Source organism: Heterodontus francisci, chromosome 3 (assembly GCF_036365525.1).
Source record: "Heterodontus francisci isolate sHetFra1 chromosome 3, sHetFra1.hap1, whole genome shotgun sequence".
NCBI lineage: Eukaryota > Metazoa > Chordata > Chondrichthyes > Heterodontiformes > Heterodontidae > Heterodontus > Heterodontus francisci.
In genome coordinates this window covers 74924646-74949140 of record NC_090373.1, presented here as the reverse complement: position 1 = coordinate 74949140, position 24495 = coordinate 74924646, and the positions used below count along the sequence as shown (strand labels likewise).

At 43.0% G+C, this 24495-nt stretch overlaps 1 protein-coding gene and 1 non-coding gene across 2 annotated transcripts in view; both read right to left on the bottom strand.

The window, feature by feature from the left end:
• hs1bp3 (HCLS1 binding protein 3) overlaps positions 1-23581 on the bottom strand; it is a 119459-nt gene extending 95878 nt beyond the window's left edge. The window contains exons 1-2 of the mRNA XM_068023367.1: positions 23405-23581; positions 16170-16335 (exon numbers count right to left, since the gene is read on the bottom strand). Of these exons, the coding sequence (XP_067879468.1) occupies positions 16170-16335; positions 23405-23430 (192 nt within the window). The 5' untranslated portion in view covers positions 23431-23581. The remainder of the gene's footprint in view (positions 1-16169; positions 16336-23404) is intronic.
• Positions 23582-23757: 176 nt separating this feature from the next.
• On the bottom strand, positions 23758-23839 carry trnas-aga (transfer RNA serine (anticodon AGA)). The gene has a single exon. It is a non-coding gene; the product is annotated as a tRNA-Ser (tRNA).
• Positions 23840-24495: the final 656 nt, after the last annotated feature.

Below are 24495 nucleotides of genomic sequence, written 5' to 3'. Positions count from 1 at the left end.
TCAGACAATCCATACCGTGAACCCACTTACTCTGTGTTTCAACCCCACTGCTATGTCCTCTGACAATCTTTATAATGCTCCTTCCCACCTGCCCACCACCACACCTGAGCTCAAATCATGCCTTAACTCCACCTTTTTTCTCACAACCCCACTCCTCTGTCTGTCTTCCCTAATAGCCTCTTGAATCTGCAACACAAACAAGCCATTTGGCCCAACTGGTCAATGCCATGTTTATTCTCCACGCAATCCTCATCCCACTCTGACCCCATGTCCATCTATTTCCGATGAACCGTGCCTTCCCTTAAATACATCACTGCTATCTGCTTCAACCACACCCATGTGGTAATGAGTTCCACATTCTCATCACTCAAATAATTACTGACAAATTCTTTATTTGATCCGCCATATGCATGCCCCCCCCACCCCCCGCCCTTGTTCTGGACTCCAGTTTCTCCAAATTCATCCGATCAAACTCTTTCTTCATAATTTTTTTTTTTTAAATCTCCATCATAATCTCTTTCGAGACAAAAAAGCCAGAGACAAATCAAATTTTTCCTGGTAGGTGCATCCTCATTTCTGGTAAAAAAAAACCTTCTAAATCTTTGCTGTGCTTCCCCTAGTACTGCAATAGCTTTTTTGTAGCATGGAGACCAGAAATGCACAGACTATGTCAAGTCTCCAGCCTGCCCTGTGGCCAATGATCCCCATCCTGCAAATCACACTTCTCCTGAAAAGAACTCTTCACCTGTTAGAACATTCAACTTCTAACAATTTTGGTGCCATTCAAATTGGCTTCTTCAAATCATTACATCTGCTGGATCGATGCAGACAAAGCAAATAAATCTAAATGTCTAAATATCTGAATACAATACCAGAGCATTTTACCTTTGATTCGACATGTACTAGATCTAATGTGTCAGATACACTCCCAGCAAGGTTTAGACAGAAACATTACAGTTCAGCATCAACAGAACATTTCACAAATACACAGCTGCACTACATCAAAAAGGAAAGAAAGGGAGAAGTTCGCAGATGACCCTAAGTTAGGGGCGCAGTAAGTTGTATGGATGGGAGCAGAAAGTTACAAAGTGACAGAGACAGACAGATTAAGTGAGTGGGCAAAACTGTGGCAGATGGAATTTAATGTGGGGAAGTAGGAGGTCACCCAGTTTGGGTTCAAGAAAGAATATTTTCTTAATGATGAGTTACTAGGAGGAGCAAAAAGATTTAGCTGCTGGTATATTATGAAAATCTAGTGCACAGGTACAATGAGTGTTCAAAGGGACTTATGGAAGGTCGTCATTCATATGAAGGGGGCTAAAATACAAAAAAAAGGTGAAAAAGTTATATATATTTCAATTGAACTTAGCCAAAGCCTATCCGGAGTACTCCACACCTCTGGAAAGACAGAATGGCCTTGAAGGGGATATACTGCAAGTTCAGCAGAACTACATCAAGGATTAAATTAAAAGGAGGCAGACATTTGCTTTGTATGCCCTGGAGTTTAGAAGGTTGAGGGGCAATCTAATCAAGATGGTTAAAATTGTACAGGGCTTTGATGAGAAACTATTTCCTTTGGTGGGAGAATCCAGAACAAAGAGGAATGATCTTCGAATTAGAACTAGACTATTTAAGAGTGAAATCATGAAAGAGTCTTTCACACAAAGGGCAGTGGAAATCTTGAGCTCTCTATCGCAAAGGGCAGTGGAGTCTGTGTCGATTAAATTTTACAAGATAAACAGAAAATTTTGTTAGGGAAGGAAAATAAAGCTTATAGGGTCGAGGTACACATCAGCCATGAACTAACAATGGTAGAATATGTCGAAGGGACTGAACGACCAGCTCCTGAAGCTATTTTCAACTTGCTGCCAAGTCTAAAACATGGAAATGAAAATCGGGAGGTTTCTGTAACTGACAGCTAGCAGCGATATCAGTAATATGTTGGCTGTCAGCAGGGTGGTACAGCCAAGAAGAGTGTTGGCAATCTACTCCAATAACTTGCAGTTGGGTTACATTTCATATTTTAGTAGAAGATTTACATAGTTGTTTGGAGATTTACTAAATACAAGGAAAACTTTGGGAATTCTCCAAATCATTTCGTAATATTACTGGACTAGTAATCCAGAGGCCTGGACGAACACTCTCGAGATACAAGTTCAAATCCCACCATGGCAGCAGCTGGAATTTATATCAAGTCTGGAATAAAAAGCTAGCTTCCGTAACGGCGACCATGAAACTACCGGATTGTTGTAATGATCCCTCTGGTTCACTAATATCCTTTTAGGGAAGGTAATCTACCATTCTTACCCAGCCTACATGTGACTCCAGACCCACAGCAATGTGGTTGACTTTTAACTGAAATGGCCTAGCCGGACTCCCCCATCACTGTCTCCAGATGTGGTAGCGCTGTGGTATACACACACTTGGGAGGCGGAGGCCTTGGGAGTTCTCACCATTGACTCCAGACCCCATGAAGTGCCAATGGTATCAGGTCAAACACGGGCAAGAAAACTTCCTGATTATCACCGACCGCCCTCCCTCAGCTGATGAATCAATACTCCTCCATGTTAAACACCACATGGAAGAAGCACTTAGCAAGGGCACAAAAATGTATTCTGGGTGGGAGACCTCAATGCCCAACAAGAGTGGCTCGGTACCACAACTGACTGAGCTGGCCGAGTCCTGAAGGACATATCTGCTAGACTGGGCCTGCGGCAGGTGCTGAGGAAATTGACATGAAGGAAAAAGCTGCCTGACCTCATCCTCACCAATCTATCTGTCACAGATGCATCTGTCCATGCCAGTATTGGTAGGAGGCGAAGTCCAGTCTTCACACCGAGGATACTCTCCCTCATGTTGCGTGGCACTACCACTGTGCTCAATGGGATAGATTCAGATCTGATCTCGCAGCTCAAAGCTGAGCTTCCATGAGGCATTGTGGACCATCAACAGAATTGTATTCAATCACAAACAGGGCCTGATATAGGGGATCAACCTGGTTTAATGAGGAGTGCAGGACAGCATGCCAGGAGCAGCACCAGGATTACTGCAAAATGAGGTGCCAACCTGGTGAAGCTACAGCACAGGACAACATCATGCTAAACAACAGAATCAGCATGCAATAGACACAGCTAAGCAATCAGATCAAAGCTCTGCAGTCCTGCCACATCCAGTCGTGAATGGTGGTGGACAATTAAACGATTAACCAGAGGAGGCGGCTCCACAAATAACACTATCCTCAACGATGGGGGAGCCCAACACATTAGTACAAAAAAGACAAGGCTGAAGCATTTGCAACCATTTTCAGCCAGAAGTGCCACGTGGATGATCCATCTCGGCCTCCGCCTGAGGTCCCCAGCATCACAGATGCCAGTTTTCAGCCAAATCGATTCACTCCACAGGATACCAAGAAATGGCTGATGGCACTGGATACAGCAAAGGCCCTGACAACATCCCGATTATAGTATTGAAGATGTGTGCTCCAGAACTAGCCGTCCCCTTAGCCAAGCTGTTCCAGTACAGCTACCACCCCATCAGTCTACTCTCAATCATCACTAAAGTGATGGAAGGTGTTGTCGACAGTGCTATTAAGCGGCACTTACTCAACAATTACCTGCTCACCGGTGCTCAGTTTGGGTTCTGTCAGAACCACTCAGCTCCTGATCTCATTACAGCCTTGGTCCAAACATGGACAAAAGAGCTGAATTCCAGAGGTGAGGTGAGAGTGACCGCCCTTGACTGAGTGCAGCATCAAGGAGATCAAGCAAAATTAAAGTTTATGGGCATCAGAGGGAAAACACTACACTGGTTGGTGTCACACCTAGCACAAAGGAAGATGGTTGTGGTTGTTGGAGGTCAATCATCGTAGTTCCAGGACATCACTGCGGGAGTTCTTCAGGGTAGTGTCCTAGGCCTAACCATCTGCTTCATCAATGACCTTCCCTCCATCATAATGTCAGAAGTGGGATGTTTGCTGATAATTAGTGTTCCAGACCATTCACAATTCCTCAGATACAGATAGAGTCTGTGCCCACATGCAGCAATACCTGGTCAACATTCAGACTCGGGCTAATAATTGGCAAGTAGCATTCGCGCCACACAAGTGCCGGGTAATGATCATCTTCAACGAGAGAGAAGCTAACCATCTCCCCTTGATGTTCAATGGCATTGCCATTGCTGAATTCCCTATCATCATCCTGGGGGTCACCATTGACCAGAAATAGAACTGGAGTAGCCATATAAATACAGTGACTACAAGAGCAGGTCAGATGCTAGGAATCCAGCGGCGAGTAACTCACCTCCTGACTCCTCAAAGCCTGTCCACCATCTACTTGGCACAAATCAGGAGTATGATGGAATACCCTCCACTTGCCTGGACGAGTGCAGCTCCAACAACACTCAAGAAGCTCAACACCATTCAGGGCAAAGCAGCCCATTTGATTGGCACCCCATCCACCACCGACAACATTGACGCACAGTGGCAGCAGTGTGTATCTACAAGATGCACTGCAGCAACTCGCCAAGGCTTCTTCGACAGCACCTTTCAAACCCGCAACCTCTACCACCTAGAAGAACTGGGGCAGCAGATGCATGGGAACACCAACACTGGAAAGTTCCCCTCCAAGCCACACATCTTCCCAACTTACTATAAATCGCCATTCCTTCACTGTCGCTGGATCAAAAACCTGGAACTCCCTCCCTAACAGCACTGTAGGTGCCCCTACACTGGACTGCAGTGGTTCAAGAAGGCAGCTCAAGGGTAATTAGGGATGGGCAACAAATGCCTTGCCAGATCTCTCACACTATGACTAACTTGCGATAAAAAGAAACTCCAGATATGTGCAGGCAGCACATCCATTTTTCAGGCATAACACACAGATGGCCAAGCCAGAAGTGCGTTACCCCCATTTGGTAAAGGCAGAAAGAGACATTTAGGTCACATACCATAAATAGGTGTTCGGCCCCTTATTTACATTTGAAAAAGGGCCCCCATTGAAAGATTGGTCTGCCTGAATGCAACCAGCACTAAGAAGCTGTGTTCAGGAAAACATGATTCATATGCAGTCTAACCCAAGGCCATTAAAAGGGCCAGCTGGAGGTCCTAGCCACCAAAAAGGTAAATTCGTTGAAACCACCTACCTGAATGTGGAGCTGAGAGATGCAGAAGTGTTCCTTTCAGTTCCACTGTAGTGAAGATCGTTGTTGACTTCCCATTGTCCTATCCTACACCACCCTACTCCTCCCAGAATCTAGTCGAGGGCCGCTGCCAGTGACATAGTGACCAGAAATCCAATGCCAATTCTCCAGGGAGCTGCCTGGGGCTGTTCACAGCTCATCTAAATAGGGGCCAGAGGCCCAATATCAGTGTGCCTTGGGCCTACCTGTTCTAGTACATGGATCATGGCCTATGCCCAGCTCGTGCCAGTACTAAACAATTTCAAGATCCAAGTTTTTCCTTGCAAGTTTCCACAATTTTTTAAAAATAATTTTAGGTTTCATTCTAAAAGTTACTCCTCCCACCCAGATATTACAGGCTATGTTCAATGGTGTGTACAAGCAGCAGGACTCTGGCAAGTAGCTGGCAAGAGTGATTTGTGGTACCCTTACTGATTGGTCCTCCTTTTCTCCCTGTGGTAATATGCTAAACCTCTATTCCGCATCTTCAACTAATGGCAGAAGATTGGGTACTTCCCATCTGCGTTAACCCATGGGTGTGAGCCCATCATTTAATGGAATAGCATGTAAATCCGTTTAACAGCAGGCAAATGGCCTCAAAATGGAGCCAGTAGCCTTACCACCCCATTCACACACACAGTTAATGCACCCACTTCCATTTTCAAAGGAGTAAGCCATTGGGTGTCCAAAACCCCTTCTTGTTTTGGTGATAGGCCCCTTTTAACATGGAAAATTAGGGTTTTATGACATAAATAGGACCCCAATTGACAATTTTAGCTGGAACTGATGGATCCATAGGCTATGGAAGCAAAGAGGCCCTCCAAAGACAACTGTTGCATTACTTTTTTGGCTCCAGTTCACAAAAACAATTGTGGCTACTGCAGCTGGAATTCCCTACTTTTTGTGATCACTACCTCACCTCACTGGCAGTCATCCAGGCCCTATCTTGAGATCTCAGTGCGGTGAGCTACATTGGGACACTTGTTTGGCACTTTGCAGCTTGCCTGCCGAAGTTAAATGAGGTCAGGGTCTCAAAATCCTGACATGGGGGTGAGAGTCTCTGCCAACAGAACAAGCGGTTGACCAGCACTCTCCGCCGGTCAATCACCCAACAGTCAAGATTGAACCCAACAGGTTGTAGCAAGATCTGGCAGTCTTCTAAAATTATCCACTCATTTCAAAAAATTTGGGCAGCACACTTCAACCTAGCAGCCAACTGCATTTCACTCCCAGATACAGTAAATCAATAATAGAGTGCCATAAATGTTAATTGAAATTTTTTTTGTTAAATAAATCAAAAATGCCCAGTATTTTGAATTAAGTCATTGAAATAATGCAGGAGACAATTCAAAAATAATATTGAATTGGGGCTTTGAATGAACAAGAGTAGATTGTTAACATATCACACTTGTTGCTCTAGATAGACAGCTTAGGCATCAGATCAAATCCAGCTGGGCAGCACAGATCAGATTGTAAGTCTCAATGACTACCCAAGTCACCAAACAATGGTTTTCCCTCATCTCTTTTGACTTCATTTAAGGTTAGTAGATCAAAGCAAGAACAGTAGACAGTAACAGCTTGAATATTTAATAGGTAACCTTAACCACTTTTACGTTCCTTTAATAAAAATGCTTGGGAGCACAAAATGAAATAATTTGGCAGATGGTGCATAATAGCATCGCATTCGCAAATCTACTGCTAGTAAACGCTAATGGATATCATCTTACATATCAAGAAGAGGTATATTTGTTGGGACTTTATTCCCTCTAGTGGTCAGACTACAAAAAATTCTGATGATTAGCATCCACTGAAAAAAAGTACTTGCTAAAAGCAATGCCACTCACTGGAGTAATTTTCAAGTAGTCTTGGTTCAGAGAACAGCAAAAAAACATCTTGCTGTCCCCTTCTTGTCTATATTATGAACTGTGGGCGTTAGCAAAATCTACTTGCCTTTCTCAGAATATTTCAGTTTCCCAACTCAGCCTGAATTAAAGGCTGATTCTCAGTTCATTCCCTTTTATATTACTTTCAAGGCTTGTTAGAAATTCCTAATTGCCAGTCTTGTTGGAGAAAAAAAATGGACATTAAGTTCATAAATGAACCAATTGTAAAGTTCATATACATTGGAATGTATATTTTACTCCCTCTCAAGGCTAGTATAGTGCCTTTCACGACCACCGATCATCCCAAAGCACTTTATAGCTAATGAAGTACTTTTGAAGTGTAGTCACTGTTGTAATGTGAGAAACGCAGCAGCCAATTTGCACACATCAAGCGCCTAATAGCAATATGATAACCAGATCATTGGTTTTTGTGACATTGATTGAGGGATAAATATTGGTCAGGACACCAGGGATAACTTCAGTGTTCTTCTTCAAACTAGTGCCATGAGAGTGCAGATGGAGCCTTGGTTTAACGGTGCATCAAAAAGACAGCACCTCTGACCAGTGCAGCACTGCCTCAGTACTGCACTGGAGTTCTAGGAAGATAATAATGACAAAATTCACAAACGTATGTAATAGTCATCCCGAAGGGGCAGAGATGTGTTTCTGAACTCTCATTTACTGTTCAGGGCACCTACCCGGCTAAAACGAAACTAGCATGCTTCATATTTGCCACAGTGCTCACTTTCGTTAGATTTTTCTTATTGGTCATAGCTTCTTGACAAGTATCTTCTACAATATTATTTACTTTCTTCCCCCCTCTACATTTTCTAAATACACACAGGTGAAATACACCAAATGAAATCCATACTTTCATTGGTGTTTATGTGCAGTTTTGATTTTTTTTTTTAAAGTAGTATTTTACACTCTCTATATTACAGCAGCGTATGCCAGCCAAGAGCGACGTCTCAATTCATTCCATCTTCGCTGCCTTCGGAGAATACTTGGCATCAGGTGGCAGGACTATATCTCCAACACAGAAGTCCTTGAAGCGGCCAACATCCCCAGCTTATACACACTACTGAGTCAGCGGCGCTTGAGATGGCTTGGCCATGTGAGCCGCATGGAAGATGGCAGGATCCCCAAAGACACATTGTACAGCGAGCTCGCCACTGGTATCAGACCCACCGGCCGTCCATGTCTCCGTTATAAAGACATCTGCAAACGCGACATGAAATCGTGTGACATTGATCACAAGTCGTGGGAGTCAGTTGCCAGCATTCGCCAGAGCTGGCGGGCAGCCATAAAGACAGGGCTAAATTGTGGCGAGTCGAAGAGACTTAGTAGTTGGCAGGAAAAAAGACAGAGGCGCAAGGGGAGAGCCAACTGTGCAACAGCCCCAACAAACAAATTTTTCTGCAGCACCTGTGGAAGAGCCTGTCACTCCAGAATTGGCCTTTATAGCCACTCCAGGCGCTGCTTCACAAACCACTGACCACCTCCAGGCGCGTATCCATTGTCTCTCGAGATAAGGAGGCCCAAAAGAATATTACAGCAGACCTCCAATAGTGTTCCTCATGATTGCTGAGAGTACACAATTTCAGAGAATATACAGTTTCAAAAGTAGGGTCTGTGGAAGGTGAGCATGTCTGCTGAAACAATTTTAGAAGGAAAAACGAGTTAAGTAACACACAAACAAAACAAGTTTCTCTACTAGTTCCTGGAACTCTACTAGTTCTTATCCACTGCCACAGAAAAATAAATTGTAACTGTGAATAATTATTTTTAACCTGAATACAATAAGCCTGACAGTGTGGTATTTGCTATTTTTGTGGAGTAGACATGTGAGCATCGTGGGTGCAATGGACCATAATGAAGGGGAAATGGTTAGTCCACTGCTCACTGATGGTAAGCATTAATGTACAGGTTTTAATTCATAGGGAACTACCTACTTTTCTGTCATGAGTCAAGTTAAAGGAATTAGGAAAAAGCAGCAGTGGGTAATTGACTCAAGACACCATTTTCCACTTGAGCATATGCAGGAAGAGTTGATAAACTATTCAACCACTGAAGGCATCACAGTTGTGTCCGAACCTGTGTTTACCCAACATCCACATCTGTGCTTTCCAGCCCAGGTCACTGATAACTAATCAGCAGTGATAAATGTAGCCAACTTCCCTCCTCCCCCAGATCAGGGAGGCCAAGAAAACGAGTTGCACTCTATCACTTTAAATCAAGATCAGGTAACTTTGATCAGATCAAATTTGGAATCTTTTTGATCCGAATGTGACATCGTCATACTAGGGGCACATTTACCATTAACTTAGCCAGACAGCCTACTAATCACCTAAAACTGGTGTACATTTAGTTTTTCAAGTCAGTCACCTTGGTGAAGATGTACAGACAAGGATTAAATGTTTCATTTTATCTGATCAAAACGGAGGCTAATGCCTTAAGAAGGCACAGAACCAACTTGAGGCATGTCAGCTGTTGTCACATGGCAAGATTACAGCTATGTTGCTGCCAGTTACTGTGCATCAAGTGATCCCACAGTCCTCAGTTTCAAGACCTGCACCTTGTGGAAGTGAAACTTCCTAAATAAACTTTAAATCTACAAAATCGAGTTCTGTAATAAATACTGATGCCCTAGTAAAGTACTCTTGTGCCCATGACAGAAGATTAAGAAAAATAATTGACTCAGCTGCTTAAACGAATGAGCAAAAATTGCCTTGGTTCCTTTTGTGAATTGAACCAGATAAAACAGTTCCAGGATAGTGACCATCATAAAATATAGCACAGTTCCGGGTAAAGGATGAACAATGGATCTCCATTTTCCATACCAACGTTGCAGCAATAAATCATGCTGCTGCCAGACCACCACTGTCATTATTTTTAATTCTAAGTGGCATCAGTATGAAAAGTGGCTTAAAATGTAGGAAAATTATAATTACCATTGATTTTAGTGGAAGCAAAGGTATGACAACTACCAAACTGCTACTGGCGAGGGCAAAAGCAACAGTCTCAGGAAAATATAGGGTGGCATAATTAAAAGGCACAAGTCACTTACTCTGCAATTTCATTTTTATTTTGCACCGTTCAAGGGTTCCTATGATGTAGAGCCCCAGGAAAGTATGGGCGTATATCAATTGTTTGCTTGTTTTCCCACGCACTGTTGCTGTCAATCTTAAGCACACCTCATTTGCCATGTTCTATCCTGCCCAATTTGGAGTTTAGCTAAAGGAGATAACCCCAAACTACCTGAATAGTGGCATACACCATGCCCCAGTCAAAAGTTTTGCCCCCTCCTCTTGGCATCATTCACAGGCATAGGCTCAGTTTCCACTTATGTGCGGACAACACCCAGCTCTATTGCTCACCACCTCCCTTGACCCCTGCATTGTTTCTGTATTGCTGGACTACTTGTTAAACTTCCAGTCCTGGATACGTTGAAATTTCCTCCAATTAAACATTGGGAAGTCTGAAGTCAACATCTTTAGCCTCACCCTCCCCGTCGAGTCTGCCCCCCTCAATGGCTGCTGTCTCCAGTTGAACTAAAATGTTTGCAATGTTGATGCCTTATTTGACCCACAGCTGAGTTTTGGAACTCATATCTGCTCCAACACAAAGATAACATACTTCACCTCCCTAACATTGATGTCGCCAACCTGTCTTAGGCCATCTGCTGCCAACACCCTCATTCTTGCCTTTGTTACGACCAGACTCAAGTATTTCAATGACTAACTTCCAACCCTACAATGACTTCAAAACCTCTGCTGCCAGTGTCCCTTCCCTCACCAAGTCTGACTGACCCATTATTGACCCACATTGGCTCCTGGATCCTGGACCCTCAATACCTCAAATATAAAATGGGCATCCTCATGTTTAATTCCCTTCACGGTCTTGCCTCTGCTTATTTCTGTAATGATCTCCTACTTTACAAGTCTCTGAAAACTTTGTGTATTGCTAACTCTGATCTCTGTGCATTGCCCACTCCCTTTGCTCAAGATGACCAAACCTTCATCTGTCTAGGCAATACACTCGAGTTCCTTCCTTTAAACTTCTCTCCCGCTGATTTCTCTGACCAAACTTTTAATCACTCTCCTACTATCTCCTTTTGTCCGGCATTGATTTATGTCCGATTATACATTTGCAAAGTGGCAGGTAATAGTGAGTACATAATGCAACTTTTACAGAAAAGTTACTTCCTTGTGTCATCACATCAAAGATGATTCTGCTAGGAAATATTATGTGACATATATTACAATGCACAAGGAAAATTACTCCACATTAAAGTCACTATTACAATAATTACAAGCATCAGGAACCACCAAACAGTAGCCTAACACAGTGTTCACCCTGAACGAGGTAGATTGGCCCTCTGCACCACATATTAGTTTACTTCCATCACCACAGCTACTGCTGACAAACAATCTGATGGGGTCATATGTAGTAGCATCATACACCAGTTAAGTAGAACTAAACCAACACATTTACTGGCACTGATGTAGGCTCCTCCAAATGCTGTGGAAACTATACAACTGTAAAAACACAAACTAGTAGAAAGTTCTGGAAAACAAAGAAATGTTACATAAAAACACCTGGAATTTCTGTGAGGGCTCTCCTGATCTATTGCCATAACTTTGGAATAGCCACTTATCCAGGATTTCTGCAAATCGCCTACCAAAAATACCATGGGAACTAAATACTGGGAAAACCAAAGCCATTGTCTTCAGTCCGCAGCACAAACTCCATTCCCTAGCCACCAGCCCCATCCCTCTACCTGGCAAGCATAAGGCTGAACCAAGCTGATCTCAAATTTGATGTTCCACTTTACCGAGATGAGCTTCCGACCACATATCCGCACCAAGACTGCCTATTTCTATCTCCGGATCATCCAGCTGCACCTCAGCTCTTCTGCTGCTGAAACCCTCATCCATGCTTTTGTAGGCGATTTGCAGAAATCCTGGATAAGTGGCTATTCCAAAGTTATGGCAATAGATCAGGGCTTTTGTTACCTCTAAACTTGACTATTCCAATGCACTTCTGGCCGGCCTCCTATGTTCTACTCTCTGTGAACTCGGTCATCTAAAACCTTGCTGCCCATGTCCTAACTCACCAAGTCCCATGCACCCATCACCCCTGCACTCACTGACCTACATTGGCTTCCGATTAAGCAATGCCTCAACCTTAAAATTTGCATCCTTGATTTCAAATTGCGCCATGGCCTCGCCACCACCCCCTGCCCCCATCTCTAATTTCCTCCAGCCCTATAACCCTCCAAAATATCTGTGCTCCTCCAATTCTGGCCTTGAGCATCCCTGATTTTAATCTTGCCACCACTGGCAGCTGTGCTTTCAGCTGCGAAGGCCCTAAGCTGTGGAATTTCCTCCCCAAACCTCTCCACCTCATCCTCTCTTTCCCCCTTTACACCTTCCCCTTCAACCAAGCTTTTGGTCATCTGCCCATATAACTCCTTATGTGTCAAATTGATTGATAACGCTCCTGTGAAGCGTCTTGGAACACTTTACAACGTTAAAAGGTGCTGTATAAATACAAGTTGCTGTTGGAAGATCAGGAGAGCTGTGCTCCATGGTTTATAAGAGATATCCATGTTTATAGTGCATTTTAATGCTCAGACAAGAGTGGAGACTTAAATTATCTGGATTCCACATTATTCAGCTATCCACAAGTGTTTTTTTGTGAGAATTAGGGGGATTGCAGGAGTCAAAATTTCAACTTGACTATCAGTAGCAAAATTAGAAAGGAACATAGGTAAGGAAAATCATGATATTACATAGGCCTTCCTAAATAAAATGCTGTCGACTCCCATCCCATTTTAATGCTGCTGTGCAGTGCTAGAGTCAGACTTTAGCTCTAGGACACTAGAAAAAGTCCTCAATCCTGCTAAGAAGTTAGATCCTTTGCCAGCCTGCCACATACCATTGAGATACTTTATATAACACAATAGACACGTTCTCCGTCCCACCCAAAACCAAGCAATCTCTTGAAAGGCAAACATAAAACTCAGGCTAATTTAGGAACGAAAGGCTGGCAAATTCCTCTCTGACCCTTGTAGGCAATCAAAACTAGTCCAGGAAATTACTCTGGCCCAAATAATTCTGCGCAGTACCTACTGTTTGTAAGAGATGATCTTTGCCCCTGGCAGAAACAGATCTAACTCTTGCTTGAAGGAACTCATTGAATCACAGTCCAATACACAAGCTGGCAGCCTGTTGCATAGGTTCACCATGCTCTGGGTAAAGAACCACCTCTTAATAGCTAACTTAGACCCAGCCCTACACAAGTTAAAATTGTGACCACCTCATCCTCAATAACCTATTTAATTGGAACAGATAGTCAAGTGAAACACTATTTTCCAATCATCATCTTATAAACCTCGATCAGATCACCCCCAAGTCTACACTTCTCTAAAATATACAGTCCCAGCTCTGTAAGCCTATTTTGATAACCAAAATGCTTTCAACCATGCATTAGTCTAACTACAATCCTTTTGCCCGCTTTCCAAATCCTCAATATCACCCACCATGTGAGGAGACCAAAACTGGACAGAGTTTTCTAACTGAAGCCTAACTAAGGTCTTATACAAGAATTAAAAAAGTATGCTTTATCTGATCGTTAACGGTCCTATAAATGCATCCTCACACCTTATTCACTATCACTTCATGGCATTGCTCATGATTTAGAGATGTATGCACTAGAATGCCCAGCTGTGTTTCGTTCTTCATTTTCTTTAATGCTTTTCTCTGAAGGCTGTATACATGTTCAGCATTCACCCTGCCCACATACATAACACTGCACTTTTCCATTATTTGCCAGTCACGAGCCCAATCCCCCAAGCACAGCAAGATTCGCCTGAAGCAGTCAAGCACGGTCTACAGTTCTGACTCCTGCACAAATCGTACCCTCTGAAAATTTGCAGATTGTGTCTCAATGCCTACATCCAGATTATTAACAAAAAGTAAAGAGCAACAGTCCTATCACCAATCAATGCAAGACACCACTGGTGACCAGTTTCCAAATAGATCCAAATCATCGATAACTACTTTATGCCTAAGCCTACCAATCAGTTCTCAATGCAGCTAACAGCAGAGGCTTTGATCTTGTAGAGAGACTTTCGAAAAAGCTAAGTAGACAATGTCTAATGCGCTTCCCTCATCCACCATCATGGTGACTTTGTAAAATATTTTTAAAAATCTAATTTGTAAGGTATGACTTTTTTTTTAAGAAGCCAAGTCAGGTTTTTCTAATTTGCCCCTCACCAAATCATATATTGCAACAAAAAAAAAGGTACCCAACCCATGTGTCTTCTATTACCCCCACTTATTCCATTCCCCTGCAAAAAAGCAACATTTTGCATAAGAATTACTACTGATTTTTCCAAACTGCAACCACATAGCAGTATAAACCATGTAAAAGTCAGTAGCAGGTAGACGGGAGCTTTGGACATAATAAAAAAATCAGGCAAGTTCACAGAACAGAGTAAATCCAAAAAGGCTCCTTCCAGCAGCTTGCATAAGTACAATAAAAAGCCTGTTTATGTGAATCCTATTCATGTAGTCAATAAACTAAATGATGCACTTTTTCAGGGGATCTAGGAACAGACACACCTGGGGATGCACAATCACAAATCTTTGAAGGTGGCAGGAGAAGTTGATTAGGCTGTTTTAAAAAAAGCATATGGGATTCTGGGCTTTAAAAGTAATGACAGTAAAAAAAGCAAGGAAGTGATGCTAAACTTCTATAAAATCGCTGTCAAGGATTCAGCTGGTGTAGTGTGTTCAATTGTGGGCACCACACTTTAGGAAGAATGCCAAGGCCTCAAGAGAAGGTGCATAGAAAATTTACTAGAAATGGTACCAGGTATGAGGAACTTCAGTTGTGTGGAGAGACTCAAGAAGCTGGAATTGTTCTCCTTAGAGCAGAGAGGGTTAGAGGAACAGAGAAGATAAAGGGGGAGATTTAATAGGTATTCAAAATTACATACAGTAATTTCATACAATACATTAGGGAGAAACGGCTTCCACTGGCAGAAAGGTTGGTAACTAGAGGACACTGATTTAAGGCAATTGACAACAGAACCAAAGGGGAGAGGAGAATTTTTTTTTTTTAAATAAATGCAATGAGTTGTGATCTGGAATGCACTGCCTGAAAGAGTGGTGGAAGCAGATTCAATAACAACTTCCAACTGCAATTAGATAAATACTTGAAAATGAAACGTTTGCTATGAAAACAAAGCAGTTGAGTGGGATTAATTGATAGCTCTTTCCAAGAGCAAGCACATGCACAATGGGACAAATAGCCTCTTTCTGTGCTATATGACTCTATAATAAGCAATACAAAAAATGAGCTCCGATGAAGGGTCACTGACCCGAAACATTAACTCTGCTTCTCTTTCCACAGATGCTGCCAGACCTGCTGAGTATTTCCAGCATTTCTTGTTTTTATTTCAGATTTCCAGCATCCGCAGTATTTTGCTTTTATTATATAAAATGAATGCCTGCTGGTCAGCTCATTTTTGAACAGAGGAGCCACAATGTATCTATCAGGGTAATGCAGAGAGTTGAATTGCTCACTCCACATCCAGGTAGAGAGGATAGCTCAGTGACCTGCCTGCCCTACATGAAAGGACTTAGCTTTTACTCACCCCTTCATTTTCACAGCAGGTCTAAAATCGCAAGAGTCGTAATATTGCCAAAAAAATTCTTCCCCCTTTACTAATCTTGTAACCATTCTCACTATCAATTTTAGAAGTGATACAAACTAAGTAAACACTTACACCATAAAGAACAGTATTGCAATGAAGAGTTTATGACTATTTCTATGGAGAAAGCACTTAAGCACGACTTATAATATGTAATGTCATAGAATCTGTCAAGAAGTCTATCTTTGGACCTCAGGTGACTGAATCAATACAGTTTACCATGGCAATTATTGAATGGTCATTTGCACATTCCTGAGCATCTCAGCAGGTATCATGAGCACCACCATATTAAACTAATGTTATTAACATAATGGTACTTTTTTTTTTTTAAACGCGATCATTCAACAAATTAAAATTAAGTGCGTTGTGAATTATTATTCTTCACTCACCACAAACTGAACAACATCTTTGGCCTTGTGCTTTGCAGATTTGAAGGAGGCCAGTTGAGTGACAACAACAATCTGATACTCAACATGGCCAGACATCAGCTTGCCATGGATTTCCTGGTACTCTGGTACTGACAAGTCTATTCCAGTATTCACATTCTGGATTGTTCTGCAATGAAAACAAAATAACAAAGGGATTCATTATTGAAAGTATTTTAGAAACCTAAAAAAAGCCACTCAAATGCCATACTTTGCAGCAATGCAATAATCCTGCTCAGACAGTTTCAGCGGCAGTTTGCACTGCTTTAAGTAGTATGGAATGGAACTGTGCATAAGTGACAGAACTTTCTATATTGAATCATGCTATTTCCAATATTTCCCCAACAGATGGCGATGCTGTAGTGTTAAATGCAATTGCTATCAAAATATACTAATTCAATGCAACAGTTGCTTGGGTGAGGAAGCTACAGCCATAGCTCAATAATTTTTGCTTTTCCTGATATATATTAATGACCTAAACCTCGGTGTACAGGGCACAATTTCAAAGTTTGTGCATGATACGAAACTTGGAAGCATTGTGAATTGTGAGGAGGATAGTGTAGAACTCCAAAAGGACATAGACAAGTTGGTGGAATGGGCAAACAGGTGGCAGATGAAGTGCAATGCAGAGAAATGTGAAGTGATTAATTTGGTAGGAAGAACATGGAGACACAATATATAGTAAAGGGTACAATTCTAAAGGGGGTGCAGGAGCAGAGGGACCTGGGCGAAGATATGCAACAGTCATTGAAGGTAGCAGGACAGGTTGGGAGAGCGTTTAATAAAGCATACAGTATCCTGGTCTTTATTAATAGGGGCATAGATTATAAGAGCAAGGAAGTTATGTGGAACTTGTATAAGACACTAATTCGGCCTCAGCTGGAGCATTGCATCTAGTTTTGAGAGCCGTACTTTAGGAAAGACATAAGGGCATTGGAGAGTGCGCAGTAGAGATTCATGAGAATGGTTCCAGGGATGAGGAATTTCAGTTATGAAGATAGATTGGAGAAGTTAGAATTGTTTTCCTTGGAGAAGAGAAGGTTGAGAGGAGATTTAATAGAGGTATTCAAAATCAAGAGAGGTCTGGACAGAGTAGATAGAGAGAGAAACAGTTCCCACTTGTGAAAGTATTGAGAATGAGAGGGCACAGATTTGCAGTATTCGGTAAGAGAAGCAAAAGTGAGGAGGAAAAACTCTCTCACGCAGCAAGTGTTTAAGGTCTAGAATGCACTGCCTGAGAGTGTGGTGGAGGCAGGTTCAATTGAAGCATTCAAAAAGGGACTTAGATCTATTATATGAGAAGGAAGAATTTGCAGGGTTGTGGGGAGAAGGCAGGGGAAATGGAACTGAGTGAATTGCTCTTTTGGAGAGCCAGTACGGACACGATGGGCTGAACAGTTTCCTTCTGCACTGTAAACGATTCTGTGAAGTCACTCCAATTATCTGGGAAACATTATTGACCAAATGGCATATTTCAAGATTAATGGCCTCTTAATTGTTAAATGTGCAATCCTTCCTTTGATTTAGGAAGTTCTATACTGGAAGTTAATATTCTAATTTAAAACTGGATGATGATAGCTATGTCAAGTCTATGATACAAGCATGTGTCAAATCAATGTTAAAACCAATTTCAGAGCCAATCTATCTATGCACGTGAGGACAACCAGACCATTAATATACTTAAAAATCTATATCCATACTCATTGCTCCAAGTCATTTGCACCACAATCTTGGCAGGATGCAGTAGGAATAACCAACAACCCATATTCAGCACCTTCAGACTTCCACCTTCCTGTTGGCATTCTACTTAAATAGCAGAGAGTTATCTTTTCAAGCACCCAGCACCAAACGGCATAAAGTAGTTCAGGTCAGGGCATCAGGTACACACACATATTACCATGATAGGAGTTCCAGCCAAGAAATATCCCAATTTTCCTGAAACAACAAGCATTTATATCGCACCTTTAATGTAGTAAAAAGTCCCAAGTCACTTCACAGGAGCACACAGATAAAATTTGACAGTTATACAAGAAACATATTAGGACAAGTGACCAAAAGCTTGGTTAGAGGTAGGTTTTAAGGAGCATCTTAAAAAGGAGAGCAGTTATGAGGTTTAGAGTGGGAATTCCAGAGCTTATGGTATGGCTACCAATGGTGAAGCGACGAAAATCAGGGATGCGCAAGAGGCCAGAATAGGAGGAGTGTCGAGATCTGAGAGGATTGTAAGGCTGAAAGAGATTATAGGGTTAGGGAAGGGGTAGGCCATGGAGGGATTTGAAGAATGAGAATGTTAAAATCAAGGCGTTGCCAGAACAGGAGCCAATGGAGGTCAGCAAAAACAGGATTGAAGAGTGAAGAGGACTTGGTGCCAGTTAGGATACAGGCAGGAGAGTTTTGTATGAGCTCTTGTTTAGAGGACACAGGCTAGGAGGCCAGCCAGGGCAGAATGTTTTTCTTTTTATTCATTCATGGGATCTGGGCATCACTGGCCAGGCCAGCATTTATTGCCCATCCCTAACTGCCCTTGAGAAGGTGGTGGTGAGCTGCCTTCTTGAACCGCTGCAGTCCTTGGGGTGTAAGTACACCCAGAGTGCTGTTGGGAAGGGAGTTCCAGGATCTTGTCCCAGTAACAGTGAAAGAATGGCAATATAGTTCCAAGTCAGGCTGGTGTGTGGATAGGAGGGGAACTTGCAGGTGGTGGCATTCCCATGCATCTGCTGCCCTTGTCCTTCTAGGTGGTAGAGGACTGAATGTTGAAGATTGTGGATGGGGTGCAAATCGAGTGGGTTGTTTTATCCTGGATGGTGTTGAGCTTTGAGTGTTGTTGGAGCTGCATCCATCCACGCACGTGGAGAGTATTCCATCACACTGCTGACTTGTGCCTTGTAGATAGTGGACAGACATTGGCGAATCAGGAGGAGAGTTACTCGCCACAGAATTCCCAGCCTCTGGCCTGCTCTTGTAGTCACAGTATTTATATGGCTACTCCAGTTCAGTTTCTGGTCAATGGTAACCTTCAGGATGTTGATAGTAGGAGATTCAGTGATGGAAATGCAATTGAACATTAAGGGGAGATGGTTAGATTCAATCTTGTTTGAGATTGTCATTGCCTGGCACTAGTGTGGCACAAATGTTACTTGCCATTTAGCTGCCCAAGCCTGGATGTTGTCCAGGTCTTGCTGCATTTGGACACAGACTGCTTAATTATCTGAGGAGTCGCGAATGGTGTTGAACATTGTGTAATCATCAGTGAACATCCCCACTTCTGACCTTATCATGGAGGGAAGGTCATTGATGAAGCAGCTGAAGATGGTTGGGCCTTGGACACTACCTTGAGGAACTCCTGCAGTGATGTCCTGGAGCTGAGATAATTAACCTTCAACAACCATCTTCCTTTGCACGAGGTATGACTCCAACCAGCGGAGAGTTTTCCCTCCCATTCCCATTGACTCCAGTTTTGCTAGGGCTCCTTAATGCCATACTCGGTCAAATACTGCCTTGATGTCAAGGGCAGTCACACTCACCTTATTTCTGGAGTTCAGCTCTTTTGTCCATGTTTGCACCAAGGCTGTAATGAGGTCAGGAGCTGAGTGGCCCTGGTGGAACCCAAACTGAGCGTCACTGAGCATGATAGGTTGGGAATTGGCCAGGTTGGATTTGTCCTGCTTTTTGTGTACAGGGCATACTTGGGCAATTTTCCACATTACCAGGTAGATGCCAGTGTTGCAGTTTGGCTAAGGGCGTGGCCAGTTCTGGAGTACAAGTCTTCATTACTATTGCCGGAATGTTGTCACGGCCCAGAGCCTTTGCAATATCCAGTGCCTTCAGTTGTTTCTTGATATCATATGGAGTGAATTGGATTGGCTGAAGACTGGCATCTGTGATGCTGGGTACCTCAGGAGGAGGCCGAGATGGATCATCCACTCGGCACTTCTAGCTGAAGATGGTTCAAATGCCTTGTCTTTTACACTGATGTGCTGGGCTCCCCAGTCATTGAGGATGGGGATATTTGTGGAGCCTAGTTGAGTCTAGAAGCAACTAAATCTTGAATGAGGGTTTCAGCAGCAGATGGGCTGAGAGAGAGTCAGAGTAAGACAAAGTTACAGAGGTGGAAGTGGGTGGTTATGGGGGTTGGAAGCTCAGCTCAGGGTCAAATAGGATGCCAAGGTTGTGAACAGTCTGGTTTAGTCTCAGTGGTCAGGAAGAAGGATGGAGTCGGTGGCTAGGGAATAGAGTTTGTTGCACAGACCAAAGAAAATGACGTTAGTCTTCGCAATATTTAACTGGAAGAAGTTTCTGCTCATCCAATACTGGATTAGACGAGCAGCATGAAAAATTAAAGGCAGTGATGGGATCAAGAGAGGTGGTAATGAGCTGAAGTTGAGTGTCATCCACGTACATGTGAAAACCAATGTATTGCCAGATGATGTCACCGAGGGGCTGCATGCAGGTGAGAAATATAAAGAGGCCAAGGATAGATACTTGGGGAACTCCAGAGATAACTGTGTGCAAACAGGAAGAGAAGTTATTGCAGGTGATTGTCTCACTATGATTGGATATATAGGTATGGAACCAGGTAAGGGCAGTCCCACCCAGATGGACATTAGAGGAAAGACATAGGCAATGGAGGAATGGTCAATCATGTCAAAGGCTGCAGATAAGCCAAGGAAAGATTGTTTACCACAGTCACAGAAAGTATAATTTGTGATTTTGACAAGTGCTGTTTCTCTGCTGTGGCAGGCAGAAACCTGATTGGAGGTGTTCAAACGTGGAGTCATGGGAAATATGGACACTGATTTGGGAGGCAACAATATGTTCAAGGACTTGAGAGAAAAGGGAGATTGGAGATCAGGTGGTGATTTGCAAGGACAGTGGAGTCAATGGTTGGATTTTTTGAGGAAAGGGGATGATGACAGCAGATTGGAAGGGGAGGGGTGTAGTACTAGAGGAGAGGGAACTGTTAACAATTAGCTATCATGGAGGCCAGGGAAGTTAAGTGGTTAGCAGTATGGTGGGAATAGGCTCGTGGCAGCAGGAGGTACCTATCGTGGTTACATGCACAGAGAGCTCTGCCCCCAACAGTTTAAATATTTAGAGAACATAAATGAGATTCATTGTTCTGACTACTTAAATTAACATCAACTGTCCAGTGAGTCCAACAGACAACAGTTTATAAACATACAAACATAAGAATTAGGAGCAAGAGTAGACCATTTGGCTCCTTGAGCCTGCTCCACCATTTGTTAAGATAATGGCTGATCTGATTGTGGCCTCAACTCTACTTTCCTATCTATCCCCTCTACCTTTTGACTCCCTTGTCAATCAAGAATCTATCTAACAGTATTAAAAATATTCAATGACCCTGCCTCCACTGCTCTCTGGGGAATTCCACAGACTAATGAGCCTCAGAGAAAAAAATTCTCCTCATCTCTGTCTTAAATGGGAGACCCCTAATTTTTAAATGGTGTCCCCTCGTTCTAGACTCTTCCACAAGGGGAAACATCCCCTCAGCAGTCACCCTGCCAAGTCCCCTCAGGATCTTATATGTTTCAATAAGATCACCTCTCATTTTTCTAAATTCCAATGGATACAGGCCCAACCTTTCCTCATAAGATAACCCCTTCAGCCTAGGAATCAGTCGAGTGAACCTTCTCTGAACTGCTTCTAATACAATTATATCCTTTATTAAAGTAAGGAGACCAAAACTATACACAGTACTGCAGATGTGATTTTACCAACTGTACAGCTGCAGTAAAACTTCCTTACTTTTATACTTGACTCCCCTTGCAATAAACAACAACGTTCTATTTGTCTACCTAATCACTTGCTGTAGCTGCATACTAACCTTTTGAGATTCATATACCAGGAGACCCAGATCCCTCTGTACTGCAGAGTTCTGCAATCTCTCTCCGTTTAAATATACTGCTTTTCTATTCTTACTACCAAAGTGGACAATTTCACATTCTCTCACATTATACTCATCAGCCAAATTTTTGCTCATTCACTTAACCTATCTATATCCCTTTGCAGACTCCTTATGTCCTCCTCACAACTTATTCTCCTACCTTTCTTTGTGTCCTCAGCCAATTTAGCAACCATACATCTCAGTCTGAGTTCCGAAGAAGGGTCACTGACCCGAAACGTTAACTCTGCTTCTCTTTCCACAGATGCTGCCAGACCTGCTGAGTGAATCCAGCATTTCTTGTTTTTGTTTCAGATTTCCAGCATCCGCAGTATTTTGCTTTTATTATATACATCTCAGTCCCTTCAGCCAAGTCATTAATATAGATTGTAAATAGTTGCGGTCCCAGCACCGATCCCTGTGGCACTTCACTAGTTACAGCTTGCGAACCCCAAAATGACCCATTTATCTCGCTCCTCTGCTTCCTATTAGCTAACCAATCCATTATCGATACTAATATATTACCCCTAACACCATAAACTCGTATTTTGTGTAGTAACCTATGATGTACTACCTTGTCAAACGCCTTTTAGAAATCCAAGTACCCCACATCCACGAGTTTCCCATTATCCATGTTGCTTGTCACTATCTCAAAGAACTCGAAGAAATTAGTTAAACTAGGGTAAAACACCATGACCAGAATTACAAGTACACTCTGGTCCAGCAAATCTCTCACCCACTTCTGTCCAGTCATAAGTTGGGTCTGACTGAAATTACAAGTTTGATGTTGCACCATTTCTAAACTCTGTATAAATATATAGTAAACTCAGTATAAATGCATAGAGTAAAACTGTCTATTCAAACCCAGAAGATCACCCCCTACTGCACCAATGTGACATATTTCAGTTTCACACACCAGCCACCCCGAGGCCTTCGCGAAGTACAAGTGTCGTGCTAAAATAGTTGTTCGGACCCGCAGACCAAGTACTCTGCACTGGACTGGGCGTATCCAAAATTATAACAACACTACATGAATTAGTTTATTTCACAGACAAATGCCAACCCCCCTATTCCTAGGAGGTGAACTTCGACTTCTGTGCTCAGGTTGCATCATCGCTTCACTGTGTCTGCACATATCCTAAACTGAATAAGCAGTTAAAGGGACAAAACGGAAATGTTTCACAAAGTAACCGAAAGCTGAGCCCCGGCCAGGACTGCCGCAAAGCCGACTCCACAAGCTGAATGAGTGGAGGTCGGTGAAGTTGTGGCTGCAGCAACTTCGCTTCCTTCTCCCTACCTGGAAGTGATCAATGCCTCGGGCATGTTGCAGTTGTTGAAATTGAGCGAGTTAAAGCAAGCATAGACTGGGTTTTTAATCTCACTGTCAGGCGGCGCAGAGTTTCAGAGCAAAGCGCTGCTGCTGCTCCGCCTGTGAGTCACGGGATCCGGGGAGAGCAGTGGTGAGCGACCGCCCAGCACAGTCCAGGTGACAAGCTCGGCACTGACCGCACCCAGAACCACAATCAAAAACATTCAACAAATCGCAACCTAACCTCCGCCACACAGGCACATCTGCTGCACTGAACACAACGGACTGACACTCAGTTTAGCAAGTCCGCTTCCGATTTTAATCAAAATAATAAGTTTCATCGTAGTCGGCAGGATTCGAACCTGCGCGGGGAGACCCCAATGGATTTCTAGTCCATCGCCTTAACCACTCGGCCACGACTACTTGAAGAATATTTCTGCCACTGCCAACTCATCCACTGGCTGTGGCTTTGTGTCTATTTCATGATATCGAATCATGGATTCTGGCCATTCGGCCCATGGCGTCCGCACCGGCTTTCCCACTCAGGAATTCACTCCGTCCCATTCCCGCGCCTTCTCCCCATGACCCTGCACATTTTTCCTTTTCAGAAAACTCTCTAATTCCCTTTTGAAGGCCTTGATTAAACCTGCCTGCACTCTCTGGCAGTGCATTCCAGATCCTAACCACCCTCTGCGTGAAAAAGTTTTTCCTCATTGCTTCTTTTGTCAATTATTTTAAATCTGTGCCCTCTCAGGAGTGGGAACAGTTTACTATGTCCAGATGCATACTCTCTGTGTCCAGACCCCTCATGTTTTTGAATACCTCTAGCAAATCTCCTCTCAGCCTTCTCTTCTCCAAGAAAAACAGGCCCAACTTTCCCGCTCCATCTTTGCAAATGAAATTCCTCATCCCTGGAACTATTCTCATGAATCATTCCTGCAAGCTCTCCAATGCCTTCACATCTTTCCTAAAATGCAGTGCCCAGAATTGGACGCAATGCTTCAGTTGCGGCCAAACCAGGGTTTTATGCAAGTTTAGCATAACTTCCTTGCTCTTATACTCTATGTTCCTGTTAAAAA